This window comes from Euprymna scolopes, chromosome 14, assembly GCF_053919585.1.
Source record: "Euprymna scolopes isolate OS-2025 chromosome 14, ASM5391958v1, whole genome shotgun sequence".
NCBI lineage: Eukaryota > Metazoa > Mollusca > Cephalopoda > Sepiida > Sepiolidae > Euprymna > Euprymna scolopes.
In genome coordinates this window covers 97208158-97222822 of record NC_136495.1, presented here as the reverse complement: position 1 = coordinate 97222822, position 14665 = coordinate 97208158, and the positions used below count along the sequence as shown (strand labels likewise).

Genomic DNA, 14665 nt, shown 5'->3' with positions numbered 1-14665 from the left:
TATATGAACAAAAATAATTTCCCTATATAATCTTTTTTAAAATTTTTTTATTGCAAAAAAGATTTCATCAGTAGAATATATTCATTTTTTGTGATAAGTGTGCCGTAAAAATTTAAAGAGCTCAATAGTGTACCGTAAAAATTTAAAGAGCTCAATAGTGTGCTACCATATAAAAATGGTTGGGAACCACTGTTCTAAGGTAACACTGTACACTCTAGGTAGTTTTGTATAAATCTAGCAGGGAGACTCCAACGTTAACTGGGAGTCAATGAGAATCAATTGTGAAATCTTCCATTTTTTAATCAAATCGATTGATTGCCTGCTCTAATCAGGGACCTACAGTCGTGCGCTGAGAGGAAGCTTCAGATGCCTTCCTGTAGTGATTTAGTTCACAATACATTATAGTCTATATTGTACTGTAGAGAACCTACTGTTTATTTTATAAAATTATTATATATAATGCCTTGAATTAAAGTTTAAAATGCAAAAGTCAAGTATCATGAGTCAATTCTACTCTAAACAGAAACATTCGTTTCGAACACGCCCCTGTCTTATCAAAGAACCTAATGTTGATTTTATGCTGAACCCTTTTGTTTGTGCAATGATAAAAAACTTCTCAAGGAAACTTGTGATGTTAGAATGTATAAGAGTGTTAACTTTAGTCAAAATCAGACTGTTTTTTATTAATCAGATATTTTGATTATCAATTTTCAATACTTATTGTATGACTAGGGAATCTAAACTAGAATCAGATGACCAGGCTTTCATATGCTTTAAACTAATTTTACAACATAGCATTAGCTACTTACATTTTCTTTATTGCTCTCCCTTAACCCAGGACTGTACTCTAATCAATCATGTCTCTGACAGCAAAGATGTAGCACTCTCCCTTGACACTAGCGACCAAAGATATGTATTTAGAGATTTTAATGCCAATCATAATAATTGGCTTGGCTTTTCTAACTACAGACACAGCTGGTAGCATCATCCATAACTTTTCTATATTCCGTTCCATGAGACACAGTAACGTTCCCGATCCGTTTCCCAGATCGTCAGGACCAGCAAGCCTCACTTCTGGATCTATTTCTAACAACAGTTCCTGAGGATTGTGTAACAAATGCCCATTGCCCACTCAGGAATACTGATCATGCTGTGATAATGATAGACAGCATTCTAAACTCTTGACCCCAAGTTGAAACAACAAGGTACTACGATAAGGCTGACTGAGATGTCATCAAGGATCACATCAGAGATGTCCCATGGGGAAATATCTTTTCTCTTGCGGAACAGTGCACAAATGAGACTACTGAAGTAGCAATTGAAGCACACTTCACACACAGAAGTTCTGTAGCAAACCCACTCTTCCCAATGGTTTACTTCTACTTGCGCAGAGAGAATATACCAAAACCACCAGAAAACACATTGAAGCAGAAATTAGGAACTCGTGATTTCTGGAAAACCTACAATAATATGGGCAATCAAATTTCCCCCCGGCACTTCTGCATGACAGTGCCATGAGGTGACTGAGACGAGTTATCGACCCCTGTTCTTTGAATGACAAATGCCCTCTACCGGCCATTCTGTGAACCTCAAATATAAACAAATGCCTCTGAGAAAACAAAAATATATAACGAAATAACACAAAAATATAGGAAAAGCAAAATGTTTATTGTATAATGAATCTTGCTTCCCTGACTGTTGGAAAACTGCTTCTGTGGTACTAGTTTGCAAGGATTCTGGCAAAAGAACTGACCCATTAAATTATCACCTTATTAGCCTCCTCCCTTTTTTCGCCAAAATATTGGAGTCTATGCTCTAGGCCATCATATTACAGTTGCTAAACTTCTGTCCGACCATCAGTATCGGTTTAGGCAAGCCCGTTTTACTGCAGATATCCTAACTGTAATCTCTGAAAGGATATACCATGCACTGGATAAGGCAGGGAAGGAAAGGGCAGTAGCCTTTGATATATCTAAGACTTTTGACAGGGTATGGCACGATGATCTTCTCATGAAAATCAGATCCTATGGTATCACTGGACGAATGCTTAACATAAAAAAAAAACTTAAATAAGAAAAAAACAAGGTTGTCATTGATGGTCGTACATCAAAACAATGACATAATTGCGAGTGTACCTCAGGTGTGGATCCTTTGACCTTTATTATTCCTTATATTCATGAATGACCTCCCTTATAAAATTGTCCCTGAGACATGACACCACACTCAATAACAGGCCTGAGGGGAAAACGAATGAACACATATCCAAAGCAATGGTCGAAACCCTAGAGAAAGACCTCCAGTGTAGTGGAATGGAGACAAAAATGTGATGGTAATGTTCAATGCTGCCAAGACTAAGCTTGTTTCCTTGAATAATTACAAGAAACCTTCTTAACCACCAATAGCTATAGCTAAAGATACATTATCTGAAAATACTTCATTCTAACTTAACGTTCACAGGAAACAGGAGTTGAAACAGATACATAGAGTAACTCTATCCCTTTCTTAACTTTCATACTGAACTCTGAAATCTGTATAGAATGTCGAACAGACCTCTTTATTTAATCTCTGGATGTAACTTGCTCTCGTTTTGGCAGCCCTAACTACATAGAAGTCTTAAATAATTATTTGATTAACATTGTCTGCACTTTAGATTCAGTATCTCATTCATTGAACTGATTCTCCCCTTCACAGACAAATCTCTATGGTATGTCAAAAATTTCCCTCACTTTCCTAGAAATTTGGACCAGTCTGTCTACATATAGAATATGTAAGCCATATAACATAAGACTGTTCAGAGGCGACGCAACTCTTTTTCCACAGTTCTTTTCTTAATGATATGAAAACATTATTCAGAAAAAGTCTGTGCATATGCAATTCTATATAAGTGTAGAAAAATATACAAAGGTGAGACATATCGTTCACTAAAAGTGAGACAAAAAGAACACCGGAAAGCCATAATATGTAGAGATGTTGAAAAGTTTGGTATGGCTGGCCTACATATGGAGGGAAGAGGGGAACCATCATATAAACAGAAAAGATTGGTGGAGAGTAATACATCTTAAAGAAACATCACATATGGTGGATAATAATGACCTTTTGAATTAAATCTAATATAGAAATTAATACAGTTTGTGAGAATAACATCCTAGATGAAGTCAGTTTTCTGAATAATTCAAATAACACAAGTTGTCAATCTTCATCTCAAAAATTCTGAAACATACAAATAAATACTTATTTGAATGCATTATAAAATAGAGGCTTAATTCCTCTTTGGAACTATAGGGGAAGAAACTAGCTTCGCTCATCTCTAATGGTCCTAATTTTTTGTTGCTAATTTGTTCTTGTTTTGATAATTTTGTTTCTATTTGCAGACTTATGATGGCATTTTTCATATAAGTAATAAATCTTTACTTGCTTTACTATTTTCATTAAATTATGTGAAAACACTTGAGAAAAAATAGAAACATTTTATTTTAATTGATGCACAAGTGAAATACGACAAGTCAACATAAAATAACAATCAAAACTATCAGGCAAAACTGTATGTGATGGTGATGGAGGGGTACAATTACAACTAAAAATAGAAGCCGTTAATTAGTCCCAATTCATTTTTTAACCCTCCAAACAAGGCATATAGCCACTTGGAATGTGAGAAATTACTATTTGGGATCATGTCTAACAGGGGATTGTGGAGTTGAGTAGCGAGTTGCCTGTTTACATTATATTTAAACTTCTACAATTTAGTACAGTCAGGAAATGGAGGGAATTTTAATGTCTAACAGTCCGAAGGAAAAAATTAGTAGAAGGCTTTCTGGCATCTAGGGACCTCAATACTGAAGGGGTAGGATTTTGCTGCTTGTTGGCTTAGTCGAGCATATGTACATAAAGGGGGCACAAGTGTTACAAGTTCATCAGCAGATTCTATTCAAATACTTATAAAACAAGCACAGGAATGCAACATTGCAACAATGGGACAGAGGTTAGAGCTAAGCCAATAGTGCAGGATCTATCAGATTTGATGCACTTTTTGAACCCTGTCTAAAAGTGAGACTATTGGTAAAGTGGTTTTGTAAAGGTATAGGATACTCTTTGGTGTAATTTTCTAGCATGGTAGAGGGAGGCCAACTTCTTTGCAGCAGCCTTGGCAATGTTCTCAATGTATTTGTTCCAATTCGTATTGCCTGTGAATATTAAACAAAACAGGTTCTCAGGTAGTGTATTATTTATCATGGCAATCAGTGGTTGAAAGTTTTTTGTAGTTATTAAAGGAAATAATCTTAGTCTTAGATTCATTAAATGTTACCATTCACTTTGGGAAATTAATCTTGATCTGTTTTTTTGCCACTCACATTCCTGATAGTGATTGACACTCTGGAAGCTAGCAAGTTATCTGCAATGTAAAACTTGAACTTTGAGTCTGCTCTGTACTAAGAATGTTTAGCTTCAAAGACTTCAAAAATCTTCAAAATTAATTATTCCATTCCACATGAGATTCACTGTATTCTTTTTTCCTTAATTCTTTAAAATATTTGATTTCTTTTTTTTTTTTTTTCATCCTTTTATTTGAAAATATGATTGACGTGATTTCATGATTTTTTTTTTTTTTTTTTTTTTTTTTCTTAGATTTTGGAAGAATTATGTATAAAAAACGGTTGGGGCTCACCCAGTTATCAGTTAATACCTTCAACAAATTCAGCTGGTTTCACACTTTTCATGTGCAAGGTAATTACATTTTTAATGACATCTTTTTAATTTTCAATTACATCTCTTATACTAAACTGTTCATAAACCTACAAGAAAAGATGATTAGATAAATGACTCATACATTCTAACTAAATATCCAGCCGGTCTCACTTGATCTCAAGACAGCTTTTTAATTTTTACGTTACTCTTAGGTTATTTTTGATAAAATACTTTTATACTTTAGATGATTACTTTTTTTTTTTTTTAAACTTTTTATATTGATATTTCTGCCTCATCAAAATTAAGTTTGTGTAAAGATCTTGATTTTATTTTTATCAATCAAGAGAACAATTTATAAAAAAAAAAAGATACTACCTAGGTAAAAGAATGTATTATAGATCTAGTGATAAGTGATTTGTGAAAAAGTAATATTTGTTTGGTAAAATATTAAAATAAAGCATACAGAAGGCACACACTACAGTAGGAAATTTACTACATTATTATACAGGATATGTCTTTGCAAAACTATTGAGAAAATTGATCCAGTTAACGTATGAACGATATGGTTTCCTGAATGTGTTTCATTCAAGTAAAGACTAATTAAAAGGGGGTTGGGTAGGTTCTTTAATTTATGAGACAACATTTAAAAGAAAGTGAACAAAAGCTTTTTGTCTCCATCTTGCCAAAATACCTGTTGATTAGTCACAAAGAATTGTCTTGCCCAACTAAATCGATGCATAGATAAAGGGAATTAACCTAAGGAGTTGTCAGGCATGACACTCTCAGGATGATCCATATTTCTTGTATGCCTTCTTCAGTGTCAGCTACATGATCCATATCATCAGTGTAGAGGAACTCACAAAATATAGAAAAAAAGGTGCTTATTTAGAATTACATGTGATTAAAAAAAAAAAAAAAAAAAAATGCAGAAAAATCTTTGTATGTACTTGTCAAAGAATGAAGATGTTATATTCAAAAAATCATGTAAATTGATTAAGTAGTTTCTTTTTTATTAAGAAATTTTACGATTTTGAGCGGTTTAAATTTTTTTTTTTTATTCTTTTGAATACAAACAAAATCTCAGCAATCAAATTGAGTTGTCACCTTTGAATTTTAAAACAAAATGGCAACTCCCGGCCTCCTGCTCACTTCCTTATAACGTTTGATTTTCTTAATTTAAAAAAAAAAAGCTACTTGATCAATTTACATAATTTTTGGAATTACATTTTTGTTCCATGGCATGTATGTACATCAAAGATTTAAAAAAAAAAAATTTTTATTACACTAAGTTTAATTTTAAATAAGCATCAAAGATCTAGTTAAATAAAATTAAAAACAATAAAACAGCACATCGAAAAAACAGAATTTTACATGCTTATTTGCATAGTATTTGTGAAACTAGCAGAATCCCAAAGAAATTTTGTGGGGATTGGTAGAAACAGTGAGTTAAATTAAGTATTCTCACCAATATCACCTTACAGTATCTTTTCTGAAATTTCTATTTTTATTTTTTATTATATAGGTAGTATGGACTGCTTGTGAATTTAATATTTTCTAGAAACTCCCTCCTATAAATTAAGCTTGTTCAACTCATCCATGATGAATGCTGTGCAAAGGGGTTGTGGTTTTTTTTTCTTTCCATTTTCAAGTCGAAAAAAAATATATATATATATATATATATATATATATATATATATATATATTTGTAGTCATTGACATACAGTCCTGTTTCGTTGTATCACAACTCATCAGTGCCGCTAGACTAGCATCTCTCCCAAGCCAAGGATTGAACCTAGAACCGTCGTGTTGACAGTCGGTAGTTCTCCCATTCGACCATGGAATCGATGCCCGTAAATAACTCATCGGAATATCTATTTAAATAGACACCCGCCACCACTTTTATAGTGCTCAAATCACCTGTTCGTAAACAAACAAACAATGAGCTTCACATTTTCAGCCAATTAAGTAGCGGGTGAGATTATTTACGACAGTGCTCTACCCAAAGAAGGGGACTTAAAAATATATTTATAGTCATTGACATACAGTCCTATTTCGTTGTATCACAACTGTGTGTGTATATATATATATATATATATATATAACAGATGTGTTTCTATAATGAGTCTTAACTTAACATCCTGATATGTGATTCGTTTAGTGTATTCTCTATTGAGTGTTGATGTGTGTATACATAAATTAACAGTTTGTAGAAATCTTCTTTCCATGTATCCTGAAATTAAAGGTGTTTCTCTCCAATAGTGAAAACGTTCAGACGGGAATTATTTTGATATAATCATTTATTTTTTTTACTGGGTTCTTTTTCAGGGTTACCACACTTTGTATAAGATTACATTTTTCTAAGTCGCCCCTTTTTGATTTTTATGAGCGTCCTGTCATAAAACCCCATCCATCTGATAATGTGTTGCATATCGAACAGATCTCCTTTGTAACTACCTCTACATCTCAAAATCTATATTTTTATTATGTCATCACTATGTAGCCTAAAGATCCTTGTGGGGGTTTTGTCATGTATATTTGCTTATATTATGGTTAGCTTAAATTCCATCTGTCAAATTGACATCAAATTAACATTCCTGAGAATGATTAAATGTAAATATTTCAACTTAACATAACTTATCACATCAATAAAATATTTCTATCTTACAATTATACTTTTACCAATCATAATAATCAATTATTATAATTTCATCATTATTATCTACCATTTTAATAGTCTACTGGAAACTAACAACATAACACATAACATCATTTAGAACAAATGACTGAAATACCCTAAAAACAAACTTAATCAAAGGGAAACAACAGATATAAGAAAATTAAAAAACAAAAAACAAACTGATAGTGTTACATATTAGGAGCCCTATATCAATAGGGAGTTAGCTAGAATTAAGTTTTACATAAGCACACTGAGTACAGGTTGAAATAACCCAAATTTGCAAAATCTGATTCCCAAGGGTGAATCAAAGATGAGTAACATGTAAGATCAAAACACAAAGCAAGCGGTCAAATGGGTCAGACAAAACACATGAAAAGAAAGTAATGATGTCATGTTTTGGCAAACTGAGAAAATAAGTTTTCAAATGAGTTAGTCTATAGAAGCTGTATAAGAGAGACCGCCAATAATGGGATTCTGTTGATGGGAGCCAACATGAAGACTTTGAATAATTTTATTTACATATCACCACTGATGTTGGATCACAGACTAGACAGAAGCAGTCATTTGATGAAACGGCAATAAGATTCACGTATATAAAACGCTTTATTTGATTGATTTAATGACAACCTCAAGTGCTTATTGGGAATAAGAACAAAAATTGAAATATTGAATTTAATTGGCATGTTGAAATTAGTAAAATATCCAAAAATTACAAAAAATGATAAAGTAAAAATTTAATTATGAACAAAAATAGTTTTCAAAGAAAAATTACAAGTTATAATTAAATATAAACATTTTCAAACAGAGTTACTTCCTTTGTTGAAGTTATGGTGAAATCATTGAAATTACATGTTTTATGTAATGTAGTAATATGTTAATAAGTACAACATGATATTGCTTTTTAGTTAAAAAATTAAGCAGATAATATTAGTTTTTGATGAATATTCAATTTTGCGGATTTCGATTTTCGTTCTTATTCTGAAATATACACCCAACATTGCAATATTACTTTTATTGTTTATTTTGTTTTCATTATGATTTATGAATTTCTTTTGGTCAGGTTTCAGTGCCACACTGTTCCCAATTTGGAAACTTCATTCAATCAGGCAAATTGTCTCGGAACATTGATGAAGCCAAAATCTTTGCAGCTGAATCTATTCTTTACCATCTTGGATATTTCACTAATGAACCAGGTAAAATTAAAATGCCTATCTATATTTATTAATATTAAAAATAGAACAAGAGGAAAGCAATCCAGTAATGTCTGGAATATGTCTCTCAAGCCATTTTTTGTTGTTAGCTAAAGGTTACTTCCATTTGCTGTTAGCATGATATATTTTATCAAGGTATGTTTTATGTAATTCACATAAAATAAGCTGCATGAAATAAAATACATTCAGAGAAAAAAACAAATCTTGTTAAGGTTTTGATAATTCTACACAGAAAAAATTGTTGATTTCTAAAATAATTTCTACAAAAATGTTTGAATTTTTCTTAACATTCCCCCCAAATGGCTAAAATCCATGGTGTTCCAGACTGTCATGTAAAAGAGTGAACTAATTTGAAAAGCTACTAGCAATGTTACCCAGCATTGCACAGGGCAAAAGTATAACATTTCTATTAAAGCTATCTCCATCTTTCTATATTCTCCTTCCCTGTTTTTCTCCTCCCTCTCTCCAACTTACTCTGCTTAGCCCATTCTTCTGTGAACACACATGCACACAACTCACTTTAAATTAATACATAAAATGGCTGAAAGTGGTGTAAGTAAATTTAACCAAATTTACTTTAAATTTTACGTTGAATATGTGAACATGAATGACATGTTTAACTTTTACAGTATAAAAATTACCTTTTACCTCTGGCATACATTTAGTTAAAACCAGAAATGCAACAAAAATTCATGCTATACTTACTTTTATGAATAATTTGCACTTCAGATGAAAAATGTTTAAACTTTGCAAGTTACAACAATTTCTAAAATTGCAATTTGTGAATTTTTTGTGAAAAATAAATGTTCAAATAAAATAAGTCAATCCCAGTATTTAAATTTCTAAAAACATCTCCAACAACAAAAAAAAAAAATATATATATATAGTGACCTTATGTGCGAAACAGTCTCTACCAAACTTGTCAATTTTTTATCTAGACTTGAAACTTAAATATAGGATTTAAAATTATTGAACAAATTTTATTTGGTTTTTAGTCGGTAAAAATAGGTGCTAAGATGTCAAAATTGGAACTTGGAAGATGTAAGTCGACTAGGCATTCACAACTATACATTTATACATGATTTGTATTTAGATCATATAAAGCAAATACTGTTGGTGAGCTAAATGTTTGTTCTGATTCTGATGGTACCAAGTCATTTTTTATTTAACTTTTGAAATCACTAGTAAATATTAGGTTTAATATAATAGAGCATTGGCTCTATATTAATAAATACGGAATCTGCATAAATTAAAAGATCATATTTAACTGGCGAATGCCGGGTGGCATGCTAAAACAGAACCAAGCTAGCAGTGAGAAAGAGTAGTTTTTTAATAAGCTGCCACTCATGACTATCGGATTTTTCTTATCATTTCCAAATATATACACAAACATGACTGAAGTAAATAGACTATTCATAAAAATAATTGTCGTTGATGGCCAGCACTCAGTCATACAAAGCATCATTTTGAAACATCGCGATTTGATACTAATTGCTATTTTTTTTTCTGTTTCGAACATTAATAGATCTTATATTTAAGCATAATAAAACCAAAGCAGCATTTGAATTCTTGCAGTTAATTTGATGAACTTTAATCAGTGTAAAATTGCTGCAAACCTGTGGATTCCACTTTTCACAGTTAATTGAGAGAGAAAATAATATCATCTTGCCTGATTTGACAGCAGCCTTTATTATTAATCATAACGGTGCCTGTTTGGTTCAATTATTTATCTAAGTGTCAAAAAGAGAAACTAATAAAAAATTTTTTGTCTAAATATCCAAAAGTCTTGGCATGAAACCTCATTTAGGTCTAAGACTTTTGAAAGTAACATCTCTATACGTCTTTCTGCATGAAAAGAAGCTTTATTTATATAACACTAATGATGATGGATCATATATATATATATATATATATATATATAATCAATGATCTCCCAAAACACATACTTAAATCATTCGTTGACATCTTTGCTGATGACACAACCATCTATGGCAACACATCAAAGGCTGTAAATGACAGTTCTCTCTCCTCTGATCTTGAGCGCTTGGTACCTTGGGGGAAGATGTGGCTGGTTACTTTTAATGCATCTAAAACCAAGCTCCTATCTTTACATCATCAACGCTCTGATCCCCATCTGGCATCAATTGAAATGGATGGTTCTTGTCTTGGGGAGGCTCCGTGTTTTGACAAGCTCCTGATCTGAAATGGAACACATACATCAAGTCTGTTGCCAAGGTCGCTGGGAAAATAGTAGGATCCTTCTACTGCTCCAGAAGATATCTCACTACTGATACAATTCTCTATCTATATAAAAGCCAAGTACGTCCAAGGATGGAATACTGCTGCCACATCTAGGCAGGAGCTGCTAAAAACAGCATATCCTGCCTTGACAGAGTACAAAACAGACTTCGTGGCCTAGTAGGGGATGCCCTTTTCTCTTTCCTGCAACCTCTCTCTCACAAGAGACGTTGTGAGCCTGTCTTTGTTTTATCGTTATTTCCATGGCTAGTGCTCGTCTGAGCTCCAATCTCTGGTTCCCCCTTGCCAATCTTTCACGATAAACACCGGTTTAGCTGAAACCACTGGCAATAATTTTCCCCATTCTTTATCTGTGCCTAAATCAAAACGTAGATTCCATGAACAAAGCTTCTTTCTTAGAAGTGCACGCGAGTGGAATTCTCTTCCGCTTGCCTGTTTTCCACCTGACTACAACTTGGATGTCTTCAAGTCTAACATAAACAAATTCCTGATGAACCGCCCCCTTAAGTAAGACACTTTATCAAATCTCCAATACTAAGGATTACTACAATACTATCCCATTGATTACTGTGCATGCAATAACCCTTATCCCCGAGTGGCTTCCGAGCCTTAATAAGTGGTGACCTCCATGTAAAAAAAATATATTTCTGGGTACATAATTTTAATTAACACTTAAATATTACTGGTTGTAATGTGAAGGTATATCAGGGTTCACACAGGCTTGAAAAAAAACCTTGAATTTTGAGCTTTGTCTTGAAAAGGCCTTATTTCTATTATTACCGTGAAAATATGGGAAATATCTTGAAAAGGGTATGAATTGTATTCTTTATATTCAGTAAAATTTGTTGGAATATTAAAAATACAATCAAAATAAATATTATTAAAATATTTAAATCTTAATTAAAATACAATTAAAATATTTTTTGATTATTAAAAATAAAATCGAAATAAATACTTTCTTCTGAAAGTGCATCATATCATTTCTCGTATTGTCGATATAAGAGTTACGCCCCTTTATTATGAAATAATATTATCCATATACGTTCCAGATGTAGCCGAAGTGAAATTCAAAATCGAAATAAATACTTATTTAAATATTTAAAAAATATTAGTTTTTGATTATTATATTGTTCATTATATATTAAATTTTGTTTTTAAAACTTGAATTTTGTCTGAAAAAAAGCCTTAAAAATCTGTATGTATACTGTAAATTTTTTTAGTTTTTATTTATATTACTAAAAAAGAAAGTCGCATGAAAGGAAACAGAAAAAAAATTTTTTTTTTTTTTTCTTTACTCCAAAGTGATGCTTTAAACTTAAAAAAGGGAAGTGGGGCAGATGATGATTATAATAATAATGCAGAAGGCTAAAAGTACCTGTGGATGCTTGCACTTGATATGGTTTGCAACAGGATAAAAGAGAAGACTAAAGAAGTGTATAAAAGGACTCAAACTGCTCCTGAAATCTAGACTGAATGGTAGGAACCTGTTCTCAGCTATCAATTCCTGAGCGGTTGTTGTAATTCGATACAGTGCAGCTTTTGTAGGATAGACACAGGAAGAAATGAAAAAGCTGGATAAACACACAGAAACTGTTAGTTAAGTTTGGAGCACTTCACCCAAATTCTAATGTGCTCAGGCTGTATATCACAAGAAAAAAAGGGGGGGGAGACTGATTGTGATTGAAGAATGTGTCGAGCGAAGAGTTCACCACTACTTGACTAACAGCCATGAAGTGTTACTCGCAGCAGTTGCGAAAGAGGAAGAGCTAAATAAAGATTCATTGGAAGATAAGCAGAAGTACAAGGAAAGAATCGAAGCAGAAAAGTTGACTGATTTGGTAAGAATGAAACTTCATGGTCAGTTTGAGCGAGATACCAAGGCACTAAAATGTCAGAAGACGTGGAATTATCTGTCTAAAGGTGACTTGAAAAGAGACAGAAAATCTATATTTGCTGCTCAGGAACTAAATACAAATGCAATAAATGAAAACATCTATGGGAAGGACTGTTCTGATACGTGCAGTTGTGTGGTCTATCTCTTGAAATAGTGACACATTGTTAGTGCGTGTTCCATACTGTTTCAAAAAGAGTACAGACGTTGCCATGACAAAGTTTGTACAAATCTGCACTGGAGTTTGTGCCAAAAGTTTTGATTCCAAGTGAGGAACAAATGGTACCAACATCACCCAGAAGGGGCAGTGGAAAATGAAGACGTTAAGATTCTTTGCGAATTCATGATTCGGTGTGACTAAGAGCTAACACACAGGAAACCGGATACTGTAGTTGTGAACAAAAAGGCCAGTGAATGCCAAATTATTTATGTGGCTTGCCCAAATGACATCAACTTAACAGACAAGAAGAATGAGAAACTAAAAAATTATCAGAAACTGAGGGTTAAGATTGCTAAATTGTGGAATAAGAAAACTTCCATCGTGCCAATAATCATAAGTGCACTTGGCTCAATTCCTGATGATCTTATGAAGCAGCTGGGAATCAGATACAGACATCCTACGTCAGGTACTTTCCATCTAATTGACTCTGACTATCCTCACTAATTTTGGTGTAAGAGCCCACTCTTAGCGGGGGGAAAAAAACAGTGTAAAACATCACAACACTGAAGTTAATGGAATAATAATAACAATAACAACAATAAAAATAATGAGATATTGTTTACACTTTTCAAAGTAATTGATTAAAATCTCGGTTCTGACAATTAGTTTGATGTGTTTTTAACATCTTTGGAGTAAAGAAAAAAACATTTTTTAAGTTTTCTTTGTTTCCCTTTTTTTTCTTTAGTAATATCAATTAAAACTAAAAAAAATAAATTAAAAAAAAACAACTTATAGCATTGCGCTCAGTATTAAGTGCATGTATGTTTATATATATATATGTATATGTATATATATACATATATATATATATACATATATATATATATATATATATATATATATATATATATCATATAGAGCACTGTTAAAGTAAATACTGAAAATATTTATATAAAATAACATTTTTCTATTCGTATCAATTGAATTATTTTCATTGGCCATGTTTTTCCACAACAACTCTTGATAATTGTAATAAAATTCAAATTGTCTGCATTTATTCATGTTGTATCGGTTCTTAGTTTCCATATAATCTTCAACATTTATAAAATCTAACAAGTTTAACTGAGACAAATGTTTATTTTTAATCTTTGTTGGTTAATTCCAATCAAACCATGGAATGTAAATGGATTCACTTGAAAAAATTTTTTTAAATTTCTTAAGGGTAAAACTTTTTTAATCTTCACAATGGCTTGTGATTTGTGCATTAACTGAGATTTCTCATCATATTTTTAAAATTTCTAGATTTCAAAATCTATTATATTTTTGCTGAATCTCAGAGAAATTTTGAGGTTTCATTTCGACTCCGTTATGCTAACAAATGACTTTTACTAGTTATATTTTTTTCTTTTTTCAAGAAGACATCCTCTACCAAGGGAAATATCTGTGCATAGTTTTCAAAAGGAGGTTACTATTTTCCTATGTTAGCTGTCTTCAATTTGGTATTTCTACAGTCAATATGATAAAGGTTTTTACTTGGTTCCGACTATATAAAGGGAGTCCATATTTATAATATTCTGCTTTGCATAGATAGTTCCTTCAGCTGGTAAATTTTATAACTTGCTTTTATTAAATATTTATTAAATAGACTAGGATGGGTGAAATTATTTCCAAACAGAACAGTTGTGTATTGCTTTAATCTCCTTATGAAGATTAAAATCAAGATATAATGCTACTAAACCTTATCTAGTTTCAACCAAAAATCCTTTGATCATATTATGTACAAT

General features: G+C 32.0%; 1 protein-coding gene across 5 annotated transcripts in view; it reads left to right on the top strand.

Moving 5' to 3' along the window:
• The window catches only part of LOC145293183 (putative RNA-binding protein 46), a 115110-nt gene that overhangs the window by 86821 nt on the left and 13624 nt on the right, over nucleotides 1-14665 (top strand). For all 5 annotated transcript variants that reach the window (XM_080139665.1, XM_080139666.1, XM_080139664.1 and 2 more), the window contains 2 exons: nucleotides 4624-4722; nucleotides 8421-8553. In XM_080139665.1, the coding sequence (XP_079995791.1) occupies nucleotides 4624-4722; nucleotides 8421-8553 (232 nt within the window). The remainder of the gene's footprint in view (nucleotides 1-4623; nucleotides 4723-8420; nucleotides 8554-14665) is intronic.